Source organism: Excalfactoria chinensis, chromosome 28, assembly GCF_039878825.1.
Source record: "Excalfactoria chinensis isolate bCotChi1 chromosome 28, bCotChi1.hap2, whole genome shotgun sequence".
In the NCBI taxonomy this organism is placed as follows: domain Eukaryota; kingdom Metazoa; phylum Chordata; class Aves; order Galliformes; family Phasianidae; genus Excalfactoria; species Excalfactoria chinensis.
The window spans coordinates 269,907-282,134 of NC_092852.1; the positions used below are offsets into that span (position 1 = coordinate 269,907).

At 62.6% G+C, this 12,228-nt stretch overlaps 2 protein-coding genes across 3 annotated transcripts; one reads left to right on the forward strand and one right to left on the reverse strand.

Annotated features, from left to right (window-relative positions):
• Positions 1 to 1,374: 1,374 nt before the first annotated feature.
• On the forward strand, positions 1,375 to 8,237 carry LOC140263324 (uncharacterized). 2 transcript variants are annotated; one of them, XM_072358195.1, is made up of 4 exons: positions 1,375 to 1,447; positions 1,700 to 1,783; positions 2,564 to 3,123; positions 7,306 to 8,237. In XM_072358195.1, the coding sequence occupies exons 2-4, from the start codon at positions 1,720 to 1,722 to the stop codon at positions 8,017 to 8,019; spliced, it is 1,338 nt and encodes a 445-aa protein (XP_072214296.1). In that variant the 5' UTR covers positions 1,375 to 1,447; positions 1,700 to 1,719; the 3' UTR covers positions 8,020 to 8,237. The 2 variants fall into 2 exon arrangements, with proteins under 2 accessions (XP_072214296.1, XP_072214295.1); XM_072358194.1 differs by lacking the exons at positions 1,375 to 1,447; positions 1,700 to 1,783; positions 2,564 to 3,123 and adding exons at positions 6,342 to 6,576; positions 6,843 to 6,985 and having other exon boundaries at positions 7,214 to 8,237.
• Positions 8,238 to 8,404: 167 nt separating this feature from the next.
• PFDN5 (prefoldin subunit 5) lies at positions 8,405 to 11,999 on the reverse strand. The gene is made up of 6 exons (XM_072358207.1): positions 11,866 to 11,999; positions 9,859 to 9,961; positions 9,514 to 9,545; positions 9,229 to 9,303; positions 8,788 to 8,893; positions 8,405 to 8,708 (listed from the first exon to the last, which is right to left on the reverse strand). The coding sequence occupies exons 1-6, from the start codon at positions 11,935 to 11,937 to the stop codon at positions 8,629 to 8,631; spliced, it is 468 nt and encodes a 155-aa protein (XP_072214308.1). The 5' UTR covers positions 11,938 to 11,999; the 3' UTR covers positions 8,405 to 8,628.
• Positions 12,000 to 12,228: the final 229 nt, after the last annotated feature.

A 12,228-nucleotide genomic window follows, 5' to 3' on the forward strand; every position in this document is an offset into this window, starting at 1 on the left:
CCCGCCCCCTCGATCCGAGTTCCTCCAATCGCCAGGAGCCGCCCCTCGTAATCCCCGCCCCCCAGCCGGCTCTCCGCCAATCAGCTCTCCCTGTGCTCTCCCAGCGGGTGCCGGGGGCCCCAATTGGGGGGTTCGGGGGTGCGGGGCGGCGCTGGGCCGTGGGGATGGGGGGGGGGGGGGACAGCGGGTCCCTGTGTGGGGTGACAGCGGCGTGTCCCCGTGTTCACATAAGGGTGACACCGGTGTGTCCCCGTGGGGCCGGGGCTTGGGATAAATCACCTGTTGGGTGGCGTTGGTGTCCCCGTGCTGGGTGACACTGGGACCAGTTCACACCAGTGGCTCCCAGTATCGCCCTTCTCCGGGTCGGAGTGGGTCAGAGCACCAAGTGGGGCTCCCTGAGGTCACCCAGACAGCGAGCACCCGTGGGGAGCACCGGGACATAATGGGAGTGCTGGGTGTACTGGGACGTACTGGGATGCAATGGGATGTACTGGGATGCAATAGGATGCAATAGGATGCAGGGGGATGCTATGGGATGCAATAAGTTCTGGCTGCACTGGGATGCAATAGGATGTACTGGGATGCACTGGAAGTGCTGGCTGCACTGGGACGTACTGGGATACAATGGGATGCAATGGGATGTAATGGGATGCAGTGAAGTGCTGGGTGCACTGGGACGTACTGGGATGCAATGGGACACAATGGGAAGTGCTGGCTGCACTGGGATGTACTGGGATGCAATGGGATGCAGTGGAAGTGCTGGGATGCAATAGGATGCAATGGGATGCAATGGGATGCAGTGGAAGTGCTGGGTGCACTGGGAAGTACTGGGATGTAATGGGATGCAATGGGATGCAGTGGAAGTGCTGGGTGCACTGGGACGTACTGGGATGCAATGGGATGTACTGGGATGCACTGGGATGCAATAGGATGCAGGGGGATGCAATGGGATGCAATGTGATGCAGGGGGATGCAGTGGAAGTGCTGGGTGCACTGGGATGTACTGGGATGCAATAGGATGTACTGGGATGCACTGGGATGCAATGGGATGCAGGGGGATGCTATGGGATGCAGGGGGATGCAATGGGATGCAGGGGGATGCAATGGGATGCAATGGAAAGCTGCACTGGGTCGCACTGGGCCGTGATGGGAAGTGCTGGGATGCCCCCGTGCCGCCCCCCCTCCCCTCTCAGCCCCGTCAGCTGTAAACATGGATGGGGGCAGAAAGGACCTCCCTGTGCCCCCCCATCCCGCACACATCCCGGTGTGTGTTTGGGGGGGGGTCTCCAATTCCATCTCTGAATTCTCCCCCCCCACCGCCACCATTCACGAATAGGGACCCCCCGCGCTCCCCCCTCTGCCCCCCCCCCCAGCACCACGCGGGGCCGCGCGCCGGGGTCCCCCGCAACCCCCGTCCGGGGGGGTCCCGTCCCCATCCCCGCTGCGGGTGGGTTGTATTTGTTTGGGGTGGGGGGGGGGGAGGAGGGGGCGGTCGGGGGACAAGAGCTGCGCCATCACTGCAGCCCCCACTGCCAGCCCCGATGAGCTCGGGGGGGAGGGGGCAAAGCTGCGGTGCGATACGGGGAGGTGGGGGGGGGGGTCTTGGTGCTGCGGACGGTGTTTGTAACCCCCCCCCCCCGCCCCCTTCGTGCTCACCCTATTTCTTTGCTTTGTTTTATCCACCTCCGCCCCCCAACAGCGTTTCCCCGCCTGAACGTGATGGACGCAGAGGGGGGGCCCTCCGGCCCGGACCCCCCTCGGGACTCTGAGAGCGCTGCCACAGGTGAGCCCCCCCCCCAATCCCCCTCCCCCCCCCCCCAGGACCGGGCCGGGAAGCTGAGGGGGGATCCCACGCGTGGGGGTGACCCGATCGTGGGGTGGGGTGGGGGTCCTGGAGTGCTCTGATCCCACAGTGTGGGGGTGTCCTGGTGCTGGGGGCTGCAGGGTGCCCGCATCCCATAATATGGCAATATAGCACAGTGGGAAGATGCCCTGATCCCATTACATGAGGATGTCTCAGTGCCTCACTGTGTGGGGAGACACCAATGTTGGGGTGCAGGGATGTCCCCAAAGCAGGGAGGGGGATGAGGAGGGGGTGGAGAAAGTGTGGATAAAAGGGATGGGAATGGAGTGGAGGGATTGGAAATGGGGTGGGAGGATGGAGAAGGGAAAGAAGGGGGTGAAAAAGGGACAGGGAAGGGGCAGAGGGGATGGGAAAAGCACAAAGGGGACGAAGAGTGGGATAAGAGTGGGGAAGTGCAGGTGGAGGGGGTGGAAAAGGGATGGAGAGGGGGCAGGGGTGATGGAGGTGATGGGGAAGGAAAAGGGATTGGGACAATGCGAAGGGGATGGAGAAGGGGAAGAGGACATGGAGAGGGTGATGGAAATGGGGGAGTAGGGATGGAGGGGCTGCAAAGGGGACAGGGAAGGTACAGAAGGGATGGGAAAGGAACAAAGGGGATGAAGAAGGTGTAAAGGGGACAAAGAAGGCATGAAGGGGATGGGGAAGGGGTGAAGGGGTCACAGCCCCACATATGGGAGCCCAGCCGTGCTCTCCCTGCAGCCCATCCTGGCAGCGAGGCACCGACTCGCCCTGCAAAGCGGCGTCGGAAAGCAGCAGCAGCAGCAGCAGCACAGAGCGGAGCTTTGGGGCACCCGCGGGCTATGGGGCCGCTGGAGGAGCTGCTGGGGTTGCGGGGCGGCCGCCTTCGTCCCACCATCTGCGGGGAGTGCGGGAAGGGCTTCAGCCGCAGCTCAGACCTGGTGAGGCACCGCATCACCCACACCGGGGAGAAACCCTACACGTGTGGGGCCTGCGGGAAGGGCTTCAGCCAGAACTCCAACCTGGTCACCCACCAACGCATCCACACCGGGGAGAAACCCTACAGCTGCGGGGTCTGCGGGAAGCGCTTCAGTGAGAGCTCGGCTCTCATCCAGCACCAGCGGACCCACACCGGAGAGAAACCCTATTGCTGCGGGGAGTGCGGGAAGCGCTTCAGCGTCAGCTCCAACCTCATCCGGCACCGGCGCACACACAGCGACGAGAAGCCCTATATCTGCGTGGAGTGCGGGGAGGGATTTCGGCACAAAGCTCAGCTGCGCCGGCACCAGAAGCTGCACTCGGCGTAGTTGGGGATGTGGCTTTAGGGCTGGGAGCAGCGTTGGTCCCAACCCCATTATCTGTGTTCATAGGGTGGGTGTGCGGTGCTGGATTCGGCCCCTCACCCAGAAACCCCCAAAAGTTGATGGGTGGAAAGTGGGACGGGGTGATGGAACGCAATGAGGGCGGTGGGATCTACAGCCCAAAGCAATAAAAGGTGCTGGAGCTGCACTGCCCGGCCGGGGTCGTGCTGTAGGGCAGCTGATGGGGCCGCGCTTTGTATGGGATGGATCAGTAGGGATGGATTTTCCAGTTCTCCCAGTTAGAGAATGGGGTGATGGCAGGAATAACACCTGCACTGGTTGGCACCAGCCTGCATGTGCAGCTGGCATTGTGGGATGGGGATGGTGTGGAATGGGTTTGGGATGGGAATTGGGTGGGGATGAAATGGGTTGGGGTTGGGGATGGGACAGGATGGGGATGAGGAGGATGAGAATGAGAATAAGGATGGGGTGGACTCAAATAGGGATGGGATGGGGATGGGATGAGATGAGATGAGATGGGATGGGCTCAAATAAGGATGGGATGGGATGGTCTCAAATAGAGATGAGGATGGGGATGGGATGGGCTCAAATAGGGATGGGGATGGGATGGGATGGGATGGGCTCAAGTAGGGATAGGGATGGGAAGGGATGGGAAGGGCTCAAATAGGGATGGGGATGGGATGGGCTCAAATAGGGATGGGTATAGGGTGGCCTTAAATAGGGATGGGGATGAGACAGGGATGGGATGGGCTCAAATAGGGATGGGGATGGGATGGGCTCAAGTAGAGATGGGTATGGGGTGGGCTCAAATAGGGATGGGGATGAGATGGGATGGGCTCAAATAAGGATGGGATGGGGACGGGATGGGCTCAAATAGGGATGGGGATGGGATGGGCTCAAATAAGGATGGGATGGGGATGGGATGGGCTCAAATAGGGATGGGGATGAGATGGGGATGGGCTCAAATAGGGATGGGATGGGATGGGCTCAAATAGGGATGGGGATGGGACGGGCTCAAATAGGGATGGGGATGGGATGGGCTCAAATAAGGATGGGATGGGACGGGCTCAAGTAGAGATGGGTATGGGGTGGGCTCAAATAGGGATGGGGATGGGATGGGATGGGCTCAAATAGGGATGGGGATGAGATGGGGATGGGATGGGGATGGGATGGGCACATAGGGCCCCAGGTCAGGGGGGGATTAAGGCCTCGCTGAGTGCTCAGCAGGCGCTGCCCTCATTGCATCATTTCCAGCCACGAATTAATGGGACGGGGAAGTGCTTGGGGTCAGATCCGGAGCCGTTACACAAAGCTGGAACGTGGGGCTGGGGGTGGGGGGAAGGGCTGCGTGCTTTTCCCTCATCCCCATCCCAAACGGTGCGGCAGCCCCTAGAAAAAGAAATAACAATAAGAGGGAAACAACCCCCAACTCTCATCCTGTGGCAGTTTTGGAGAAATAAATCATAAATAAAGAAATATGGAAAAATGCCGGGGGGGGGGGAAGGGGGGGCAGCGGTATTCTCTGCCCAATGACTGTGGGGGGTCGGGGATCCGAGCAGCTGCCCCCCCCCCCCAACGCCCCCCCTCATCTCCCGGCCCCGCCGTATCCGCCCGCCGCTCCCCGGGGCCGGGGGGGGGGTCCGGGCTGCGTCTGAGATCTTCCTGTTCCCGGCCCCCCCCCCCAAACGCCCCCCCCCCATCGCCGCCACCGCCGCTTCGCCGCCGCCTTCCCCCGAAGCCCTGAAACCGCTGGAAAACGCCCCAAAAGCGCTGCCCCCCCCCCCTCCCCTCTTCCAGCTCCCCCTCCCCCTTTCCAGCCGTGCTGCGATCCATAGAGGTAAGCGATGCGGGGGGAGGGGGGGGGGGGGTGGGATGCGCTTTAGGGACCCCCCCTCCATTTTTTCTCGCTCGGTAGAATGGGGGTGACACGATGGGGGGCGAGCGGGTTGGTTTTCCTTTGTGCCTCGCGGCCGCCGCCCCCCCCCCATAATAAACGCGTGTGGGGGAGGAAACTGAGGCACAGAGGGAGGTGGGGGGGCGGCGTTGGGGTATTCCCACCCCTGGGCTGAACCCCCCCCTCCCAGAGCCCAGGTCCCGGGTTTGGGGGCGCTGGGCCCGGTTTGGGGCTCCGGGTTTGTTTGGGGAGGGGGGGGGGGGGTCGCGCCCTGCCTCAGTTTCTCCATTATATGAGAGGCCTCCGCCGCCCCCCCCGGGATCCTTCAGCCCCCAGAATGGGGAGCCTGGGGGACGGGGTGGTGCTGGGCTGTGTTGGGGTACACTGGGAAAGCGGGGGGAGCGCGATGGGGGTGCACTGGGCAAACTGGGAACTGCAGTTCTGTGTCGCGATGGGGGAGACTGGAGGATACGGCTGGGGGATCCGTGGGGGGGGGGGGATCCGTGGGGGGGGAAATGGTGGGAAACGGGGGGAGTTGGGCGAACTGCGGGCTGCGCTGATAACCTGCGGGAGCACCGGGAGCGACGGGGATGCGCTGGGCAGACTGGGAGCTGCACCGGGAGCTGCACTGGGAGCACTGGGAGCTGCACCGGGCGCTCAGCGCTGCCCCCACGACCCCCTCCCCATCCGTCCGTCTCGGCTCCCGCAGCTCCGGGCCGCGCTCGGTGGGGGTGGGGGTTAGTGGGGGTTGGGGAGGGGGGGGTCCGGGCCGCCCCCGCCCCTCTCTCCCCCGGCGCCGGCGCGGATTCGCCGCCGCCCCCTCGGGTCGGGTCGGGCCGGGCGGCGGAAGCGGCGGAAGCGGCGGCGGCGGCTCCGCGTCGGAGCCCGGTGAGCGGGGGAGGGAAAGCGGGACGGGGGAGGTGGGGGGGGGGGGCGGCGGGATGTTGGGCCGCGTTGTGCCCCCCCACCATCCCCCGGCGCTGCCGCTCCGTCAAAATGGCCCCGACCGCCGCCCGCAGTGCCCCCCCCCCCCCCCCTCCTCTGTCGCATCGCTGCCCCCCCTCCCGCCCCGTCCGTTTCCCACCCCCCGACCCCCCTCCCGGGATCCGTTTCTTCTCCGCTAAGATCCGGTTCCTCCTCCCAGTATCCGGTCCCCCCCCCCCCCCGGTTTCATCGAACCCCCTTCATCCCCCTCCAGATCCATCCCCCCCCAATTGCATTGGATATGCCGCCCCCCCCCCCCCCCGAACCGATCCGGTTACCCCCCCCGATCCGGTTACCACCCCCCCCCCCATCGGATCCAGTCCCATCCCCCTCGGGTCTGCCCCTCCCACAGCTCTGCCCACCTCCACCCAGGATCCTGGCTCCCCCTCCCAGTCGTGGTCGGGTACATCAATGGAAGGGGGGGTTCAAGGACATCATCTCCCCCCCCCTCCCCCTTTGGTCCCCAGGCTGTCACCACCTGTGTCTTCCCCCCCCCCCAGTCCTCAGGTCTGTGCCACTGTCTGCTTAGAGCCACTGACCTCCCCAGAGCAGAGGTGAGGAGGGGGACATAAAGGGGGGGGGGGCACAAAGGGACACGGGGCACAAAGGGACCATAGCGTTCCATGAGATGAGAAGGTGGTGGCACGTTGGGATCTGCAGCACAAAGGGATATGGGGGGGAGGGGGGGGGACAGGAAGGCATCTTTTGGGTCTCCCAAAGGAGTTTGGGGGGGCACAAAGGGATTCTGGGGAGGCACGTGGGGGGTTAGTTGGAGTAGTGGGATTTGAGGTGGCACAACGGGATCTGTGTCGTTACAAAGGGAGCAGTGGGGAGTCCTGTGTTCAACTGAGGTCTGGGTGCCCCCCAGGCCCCCCCCAGCCGTCCCCATGGAGCAGGATGAGCCCTGCGTGGTGGAGCTCCACGACCCGGAGGAGGCGGGCATGGTGCGGAGGGTCTGCATCGGTGAGGACGGGGTGTGGGGGATGCTGGGGTGGGAGGCAAACAGCCCCAAGGGTGGGGGGGTGATGGGGGAAGGGGCAGGGATCCGATGTGGGGACAGTCAATCAGCCCCAAAGAGAGAGTCGTGATGGGAGGGGGATAACAGCCCTAAGAAAGAGAGCACCAAGGAAGGAGAAACGGCTTCAGGGGGGTCCCAGCCCCCTCCCCAGCTTCTCTCCATCCGCCCCGCAGTCGACGACGGCATCGTGAGCGACTGCAAGGACGAGGTGCTGCCCCAGGACATCATCCAGACCGTCATCCCCGCCCTCCCCCTGACCCCCAAGGGCAAGAAGCGGGGGGCAGAGGGGGACTGCGGCGCCGGGGGCTCGGCCATGGGGGGCTACGGCGAGGAGGAGCAGGAGGGCAGCGGGGGGCGGCTGCGGGGGGGGCGGCAGCGGCCTTTTATCTGCAACGAGTGCGGGAAGAGCTTCAGCCACTGGTCCAAACTGCTGCGGCACCAGCGGACTCACACCGGGGAGCGGCCCAGCACGTGCGGGGAGTGCGGGAAGAGCTTCAGCCAGAACTCGCACCTGGTGCAGCACCGCCGCACGCACACCGGGGAGAAGCCGTACCGCTGCGGGGACTGCGGCAAGAGCTTCAGCTGGAGCTCCAACCTCATCCAGCACCAGCGCATCCACACCGGGGAGAAGCCCTACAGCTGCGGGCAGTGCGGGAAGAGCTTCACGCAGAGCAAAAACCTCATCAAACACCAACGCACCCACTCGGGGGCTCGGCCCCATCGCTGCGGGCAATGCGGCCGCGGCTTCGCGCAGAGCACCAACCTGCTGAAGCACCAGCGGGTTCACGCAGCCTGCAGCCAGCCGACAGCCTGCCCCGAGTGCGGGCTGAGCTGCTGCGACAGGGCCCAGCTGGAGCTGCACCGGGCGCAGGAGCACGGCCAGGAGCCTTACATCTGCGTGGAGTGCGGGGACAGCTTCGCCAAGAGCGCCACGCTCAAACGCCACAAGCGTGTCCACAAGCCGGTCTTCATGCACTGAGCTGGGGATGGTGGGGGGTTCATCCCCCCCAGGGACAGAGTGGCTCGGGATACGAGCCCCAGACCACGAGCCCACGGTGAACGTGTAGGGTTGGACCCTATAGGTGTATATAGTGTGGGGTGGGGGCGTGCGGGGTAGAAGCAGTGCTGCGCCACCAGCAGTGTGAGGGGCTGGGATGTGGGGCGCGATGGGACAGCTGTAGAATAAAGCACTTCTGTCTGGGGTACGTGGGTGAGTTCTGTGGGGCTCCGCCATGTCCTCACCCCGTTGCACAGGGGAGGTGGAGGGGCTGGGAGCGATGCCTCGGATCACACGGCCTCATAGCAAAGCATTTCTTGAGGGAGCGGGACCCCGAGTCCCATAGTTGGAGAAGCAGCACACAGGGTGGCTGGCTGAGCCCACGTGTTTATTCTGTGTGCTGGCAGCAGCGCAACTTAACAATAAGGAAAGGTTTGGCCCACGCTTCACATCATGGGGCCGCACAGCTTCAGGCTGGAGTGACTGCGTGAGGAACGTGGGGACAACATGGAGAAGAACCCTCCGTGTCCCTGCAGTGCTCTCCGGTTCACTCCCCAGCAGGATGAGGAAGGCAGGTGCTGAGGCTGAAGGTCACGCCTTGGTGGTGGCCCCTTGTGCTGCCCCCATCGCTGTCAGCTGCTGGATCTTCTGGCTCATCATCTCCACCACAGCTGTGGGAAGAGGCACGGGGGGGTGGTGAGGGGCCACTGACAGCCCCGAGTGTGGAGCCACAGCGGTGCCAGCCCTTACCTTGCTTCATGGCGTGCTTCTCCTGCAGCGCGGGCTGGATCTTCTCCATCTGCTTGGTCAGGAAGTCGATCTTCCGCTTGAAAAACTCTCGGGCATCGTCTGCAGTCTGAGTGGATAAAGGGCAAAAGCAGTGCAGAGTCCCTGCAGGCCCCCCAACTGGAGGCAGCCCCGTTCGTCCACCCAGTGCCAACAGGCTGCTGTTCTGGGGTCAGCCCGCACACCGCAGCGCAGCCCCCGGGTGCCAAAAAGGCAGAGAGCAGCCCTGGGAACTGCATTCCCCTCCTGGGGCTCAAAAGTCACACCCTGGGTGCGCCATCAGGAAGCAGCAGGAGCAGCAGCAGCCTGCCTGCGCCCTGCGGCACAAACAGGAGGAGCGGTAACAAAGAGAACACGCTGCCTTTGCCAAGCTGCCCCGCAGCAATCCCGGCGCACAGCCCTCACCTTCTCCACGTAGTAGCCGGTTCCGACATCAATCAGCACACGCTCAACATCCGAGAGCTTCCCAGGGACGTACATCTGGCAGGGGTGGTCAGGGAAAGTGGGGAGCACGGATGGTCACACGGCTTTGGGAGCTGAGCTCAGCGGAGCTGGGGCAGAGCCCGGATGTCAGCAAGGCCACAGCACACTGCTGGTGTGGGTCTGCGATGGACCAAAGGCAGCAAGGGCTGCAATTACCAGCCCTAAAGGCCCTGGAGATCTTAACAACATGGGGACGGCAAAGGATACGGAGCTGGTGAGTGGCACCAGCAGGTCCTTCCCTGCAGAAGAGCCAGCAGAGATGTGTGAGTACTGGAGAAAGGGGAGCCCCCAGGACCAAAACACAACTCAATGCATCTGGGGATGGTGTTACAGCCACAGCTGTTCCTCCAGATGTGCACTGCACCTGGACAGCCCCTCCCCCCCCGAGGGAAAGGGAACCAGAGCCCCAAAGAATTGAGAGGGGCAGGAGGTGGAGCTCTCAGTCACCCTCCCAAAAGCAGGGGTTGGCACACCTCGCTCCCAAGTCATTTTGGGCAGCAAAGCCAGGAAGGAGGGAAGCAGAACCTGCGGCCTCTCAGAAGTCCCACTTGCCTTCGTTGCTTTTGTTGAGCACGTTCAGGCAGTCCTTGGCTTCCACATACTTGGTCTGCACCACCTTGAGCTGGGTGATGGAAGACGAGAGGAATTCCACCTCCTGGGGAAAGAGCGCAGCCCCACATCAGGGAGAATGGGCAGAGGGGACTCCCGGGACCAAGTGGACCCTGATTGGAGTTGGTCCCTACAGCGCACAGGATGGGATGTGGAATGGCCCCAGATTTTATGTAGGAAGAGCAGGAAGTGAGCCCTGCAGGCCCTGAGGGGCAGGCATAGGGTGTGGGATGGGGGAAACAGCAGGAAACAGCCGTGTGAAGGCACAGAGGTGGGGGTGTCGCTGAGTGATCCAGGCTGAGATGGGGTGCATCACCCAGCCAGTCCCACCACAACACCCCAGTCCATGCACTGTTCCTGCCACACAACAGCCTATGGACCAGCCCGGCCCCACACAAAGACCCTCAACTCACAGAATCCTAGGGGTTGGAGGGGACCTCCAGAGACCATTGAGTCCAACCCCCCTGCCAAAGCAGGTTCCCTACACCAGGTCGCACAGCTCAGCGTCCAGGCGGGTCTTGAATATCTCCAGAGAAGGAGACTCCACAACCCCCCAGTGCAGCCTGTTCCAGTGCTCCGTCACCCTCACTGTAAAGAAGCTCTTGTGCCCATTCGTGCAGAGCTTCCTATGCTCCAGTTTCTGGCTGTTTCCTCTTGTCCTGTCTCCACACACTGATGAAAGAATCTGGTCTCGCCACTTTGCCCCCCACACCCCAGATATTTATAGACATGGATCACGTCCCCTCTCAGTCTTCTTTTCTCAAGGCTAAACAGACCAAGTTAGTTTAGCCTTTCTTCATAGGAGAGATGCTCCAGGCCCTTCACTATCTTTGTGGCCCTTCATTGAACTCTGTCTAAGAGATCCATGTCTTTTTTGTACTGGTGAGCCCAGACCTGGACACAGTATTCCAGATGAAGCCTTACCAGGGCGGAGTAGAGGGGGAGGATCACCTCCCTCGACCTGCTGGCCACACTCTTTTTCATGCACCCCAGAATGCCATTGGCCTTTTTGACCATGAGGACACGCTGCTGGCTCTTGACGAATCAGGACACCCAGGTCCCTCTCAGCAGAGCTCCTCTCCAGCAGCTCATCCCCCAACCTGTCCTGGTGCATGCATTTATTCCTCCCTAGGTGCAAGACTCTACACTTGCTTTTGTTCAACCTCATCTGGTTTCTTACTGCCCAGCTCTCCAGCCTGTCCAGGTCTCACTGAATGACAGCACAGCCTTCAGGTGTGTCAGCCAATCCTCCCAACTTCGTACCATCAGCAAACTTGCTGAGGGTGGCCACTAGCCCCTTGTTAAGATCATTGATGAAGATGCTGAACAAGACCGGACTCAGCACCGACCCCTGGGGGGCACCACTGGTTACAGCTCTCCAGCCAGACCCTGCATTGCCAATGACAACTCCTTGTGCTCTGCCAGTCAGCCAGTTCTCAACCCGCCTCACTGTCCACTCATCCATCCCACACTTCCTCAGCTTTGTTACAAGGATGTCGTGGGAGACAGCATCAAACGCCTTGCTGAAATCAAGGCAGACATCCATTGCCCTCCCCCCATGCAGTGACATCATAGAAGGCCACCAGGTTGGTGGAGCACGACCTCCCCTGGGTGACCCCATGCTGAGCACTGCCGACAAGCTCCATTTCTCCCAATAACCTGCAGTGACACCCAGCTCCAGCTGTTCATCACTTCCCCGGTCCCCTCCCATGTCCTTACAGCCCACCTTGCCCGACCCGTCACTTCCAAGCCCCCCACACGGCCCAGCCCTTCCCCCGCACACCGCCCTACCATAGACAGGCCCCACATCCCCCCTCAGGCCTACCTGCCCTCCCTAGGCCTCACAAACGCGTCCTCCTAACTCTCCCCATCCCAGCACGGCCCCACGCTCCCGTTACGCCCCACTCACCCCCCGAGGCCCACTCAGGCCCCCCCTCCTCGGCCTCCCACCTGATCCAGCTGGTTCTTCAGCACCTCCAGCTGCGGCAACGACAGCTCCGCCACATTCACGGTCTGCGCCATCTTGGGACGCCGCGGCGCTCTGGCCCCGCGCTGCGTCTCTCGCTGCGCCTCCGTATCTCCGTTAGAGCGCCCCCTGGCGGCAGGAGGACGGAACCACCGGCACCGCGCAGCATCGCGTATCGCCCCCCCCGAAAAGGGGAGCAGGAACCCCATTATTTCTCATTGATGCTGCCCCAATGGGGGAGATCCACAGCCCAATAGGGGAAAGCCACAGCCCAATGGGGGAAAGCCACAGCCCAATGGGGGAAAGCCACAGCCCAATGGGGGAGTCACAGCAGTAGAATGGGGGAT

Coding starts and splice junctions, on each gene's coding strand:
- LOC140263324 (XM_072358195.1), top strand. CDS start 1,720: ATGGACGCAGAGGGGGGGCCCTCCGGCCCGGACCCCCCTCGGGACTCT. Junction 1,784..2,563: donor CTCTGAGAGCGCTGCCACAG/GTGAGCCCCCCC, acceptor CTCTCCCTGCAG/CCCATCCTGGCAGCGAGGCA. Junction 3,124..7,305: donor GGCACCAGAAGCTGCACTCG/GCGTAGTTGGGG, acceptor CTGACCCCCAAG/GGCAAGAAGCGGGGGGCAGA.
- PFDN5 (XM_072358207.1), bottom strand. CDS start 11,937: ATGGCGCAGACCGTGAATGTGGCGGAGCTGTCGTTGCCGCAGCTGGAG. Junction 9,304..9,513: donor TGGTGCCACTCACCAGCTCC/GTATCCTTTGCC, acceptor CACCCCTGCCAG/ATGTACGTCCCTGGGAAGCT. Junction 8,709..8,787: donor GAAGCACGCCATGAAGCAAG/GTAAGGGCTGGC, acceptor CTCTTCCCACAG/CTGTGGTGGAGATGATGAGC.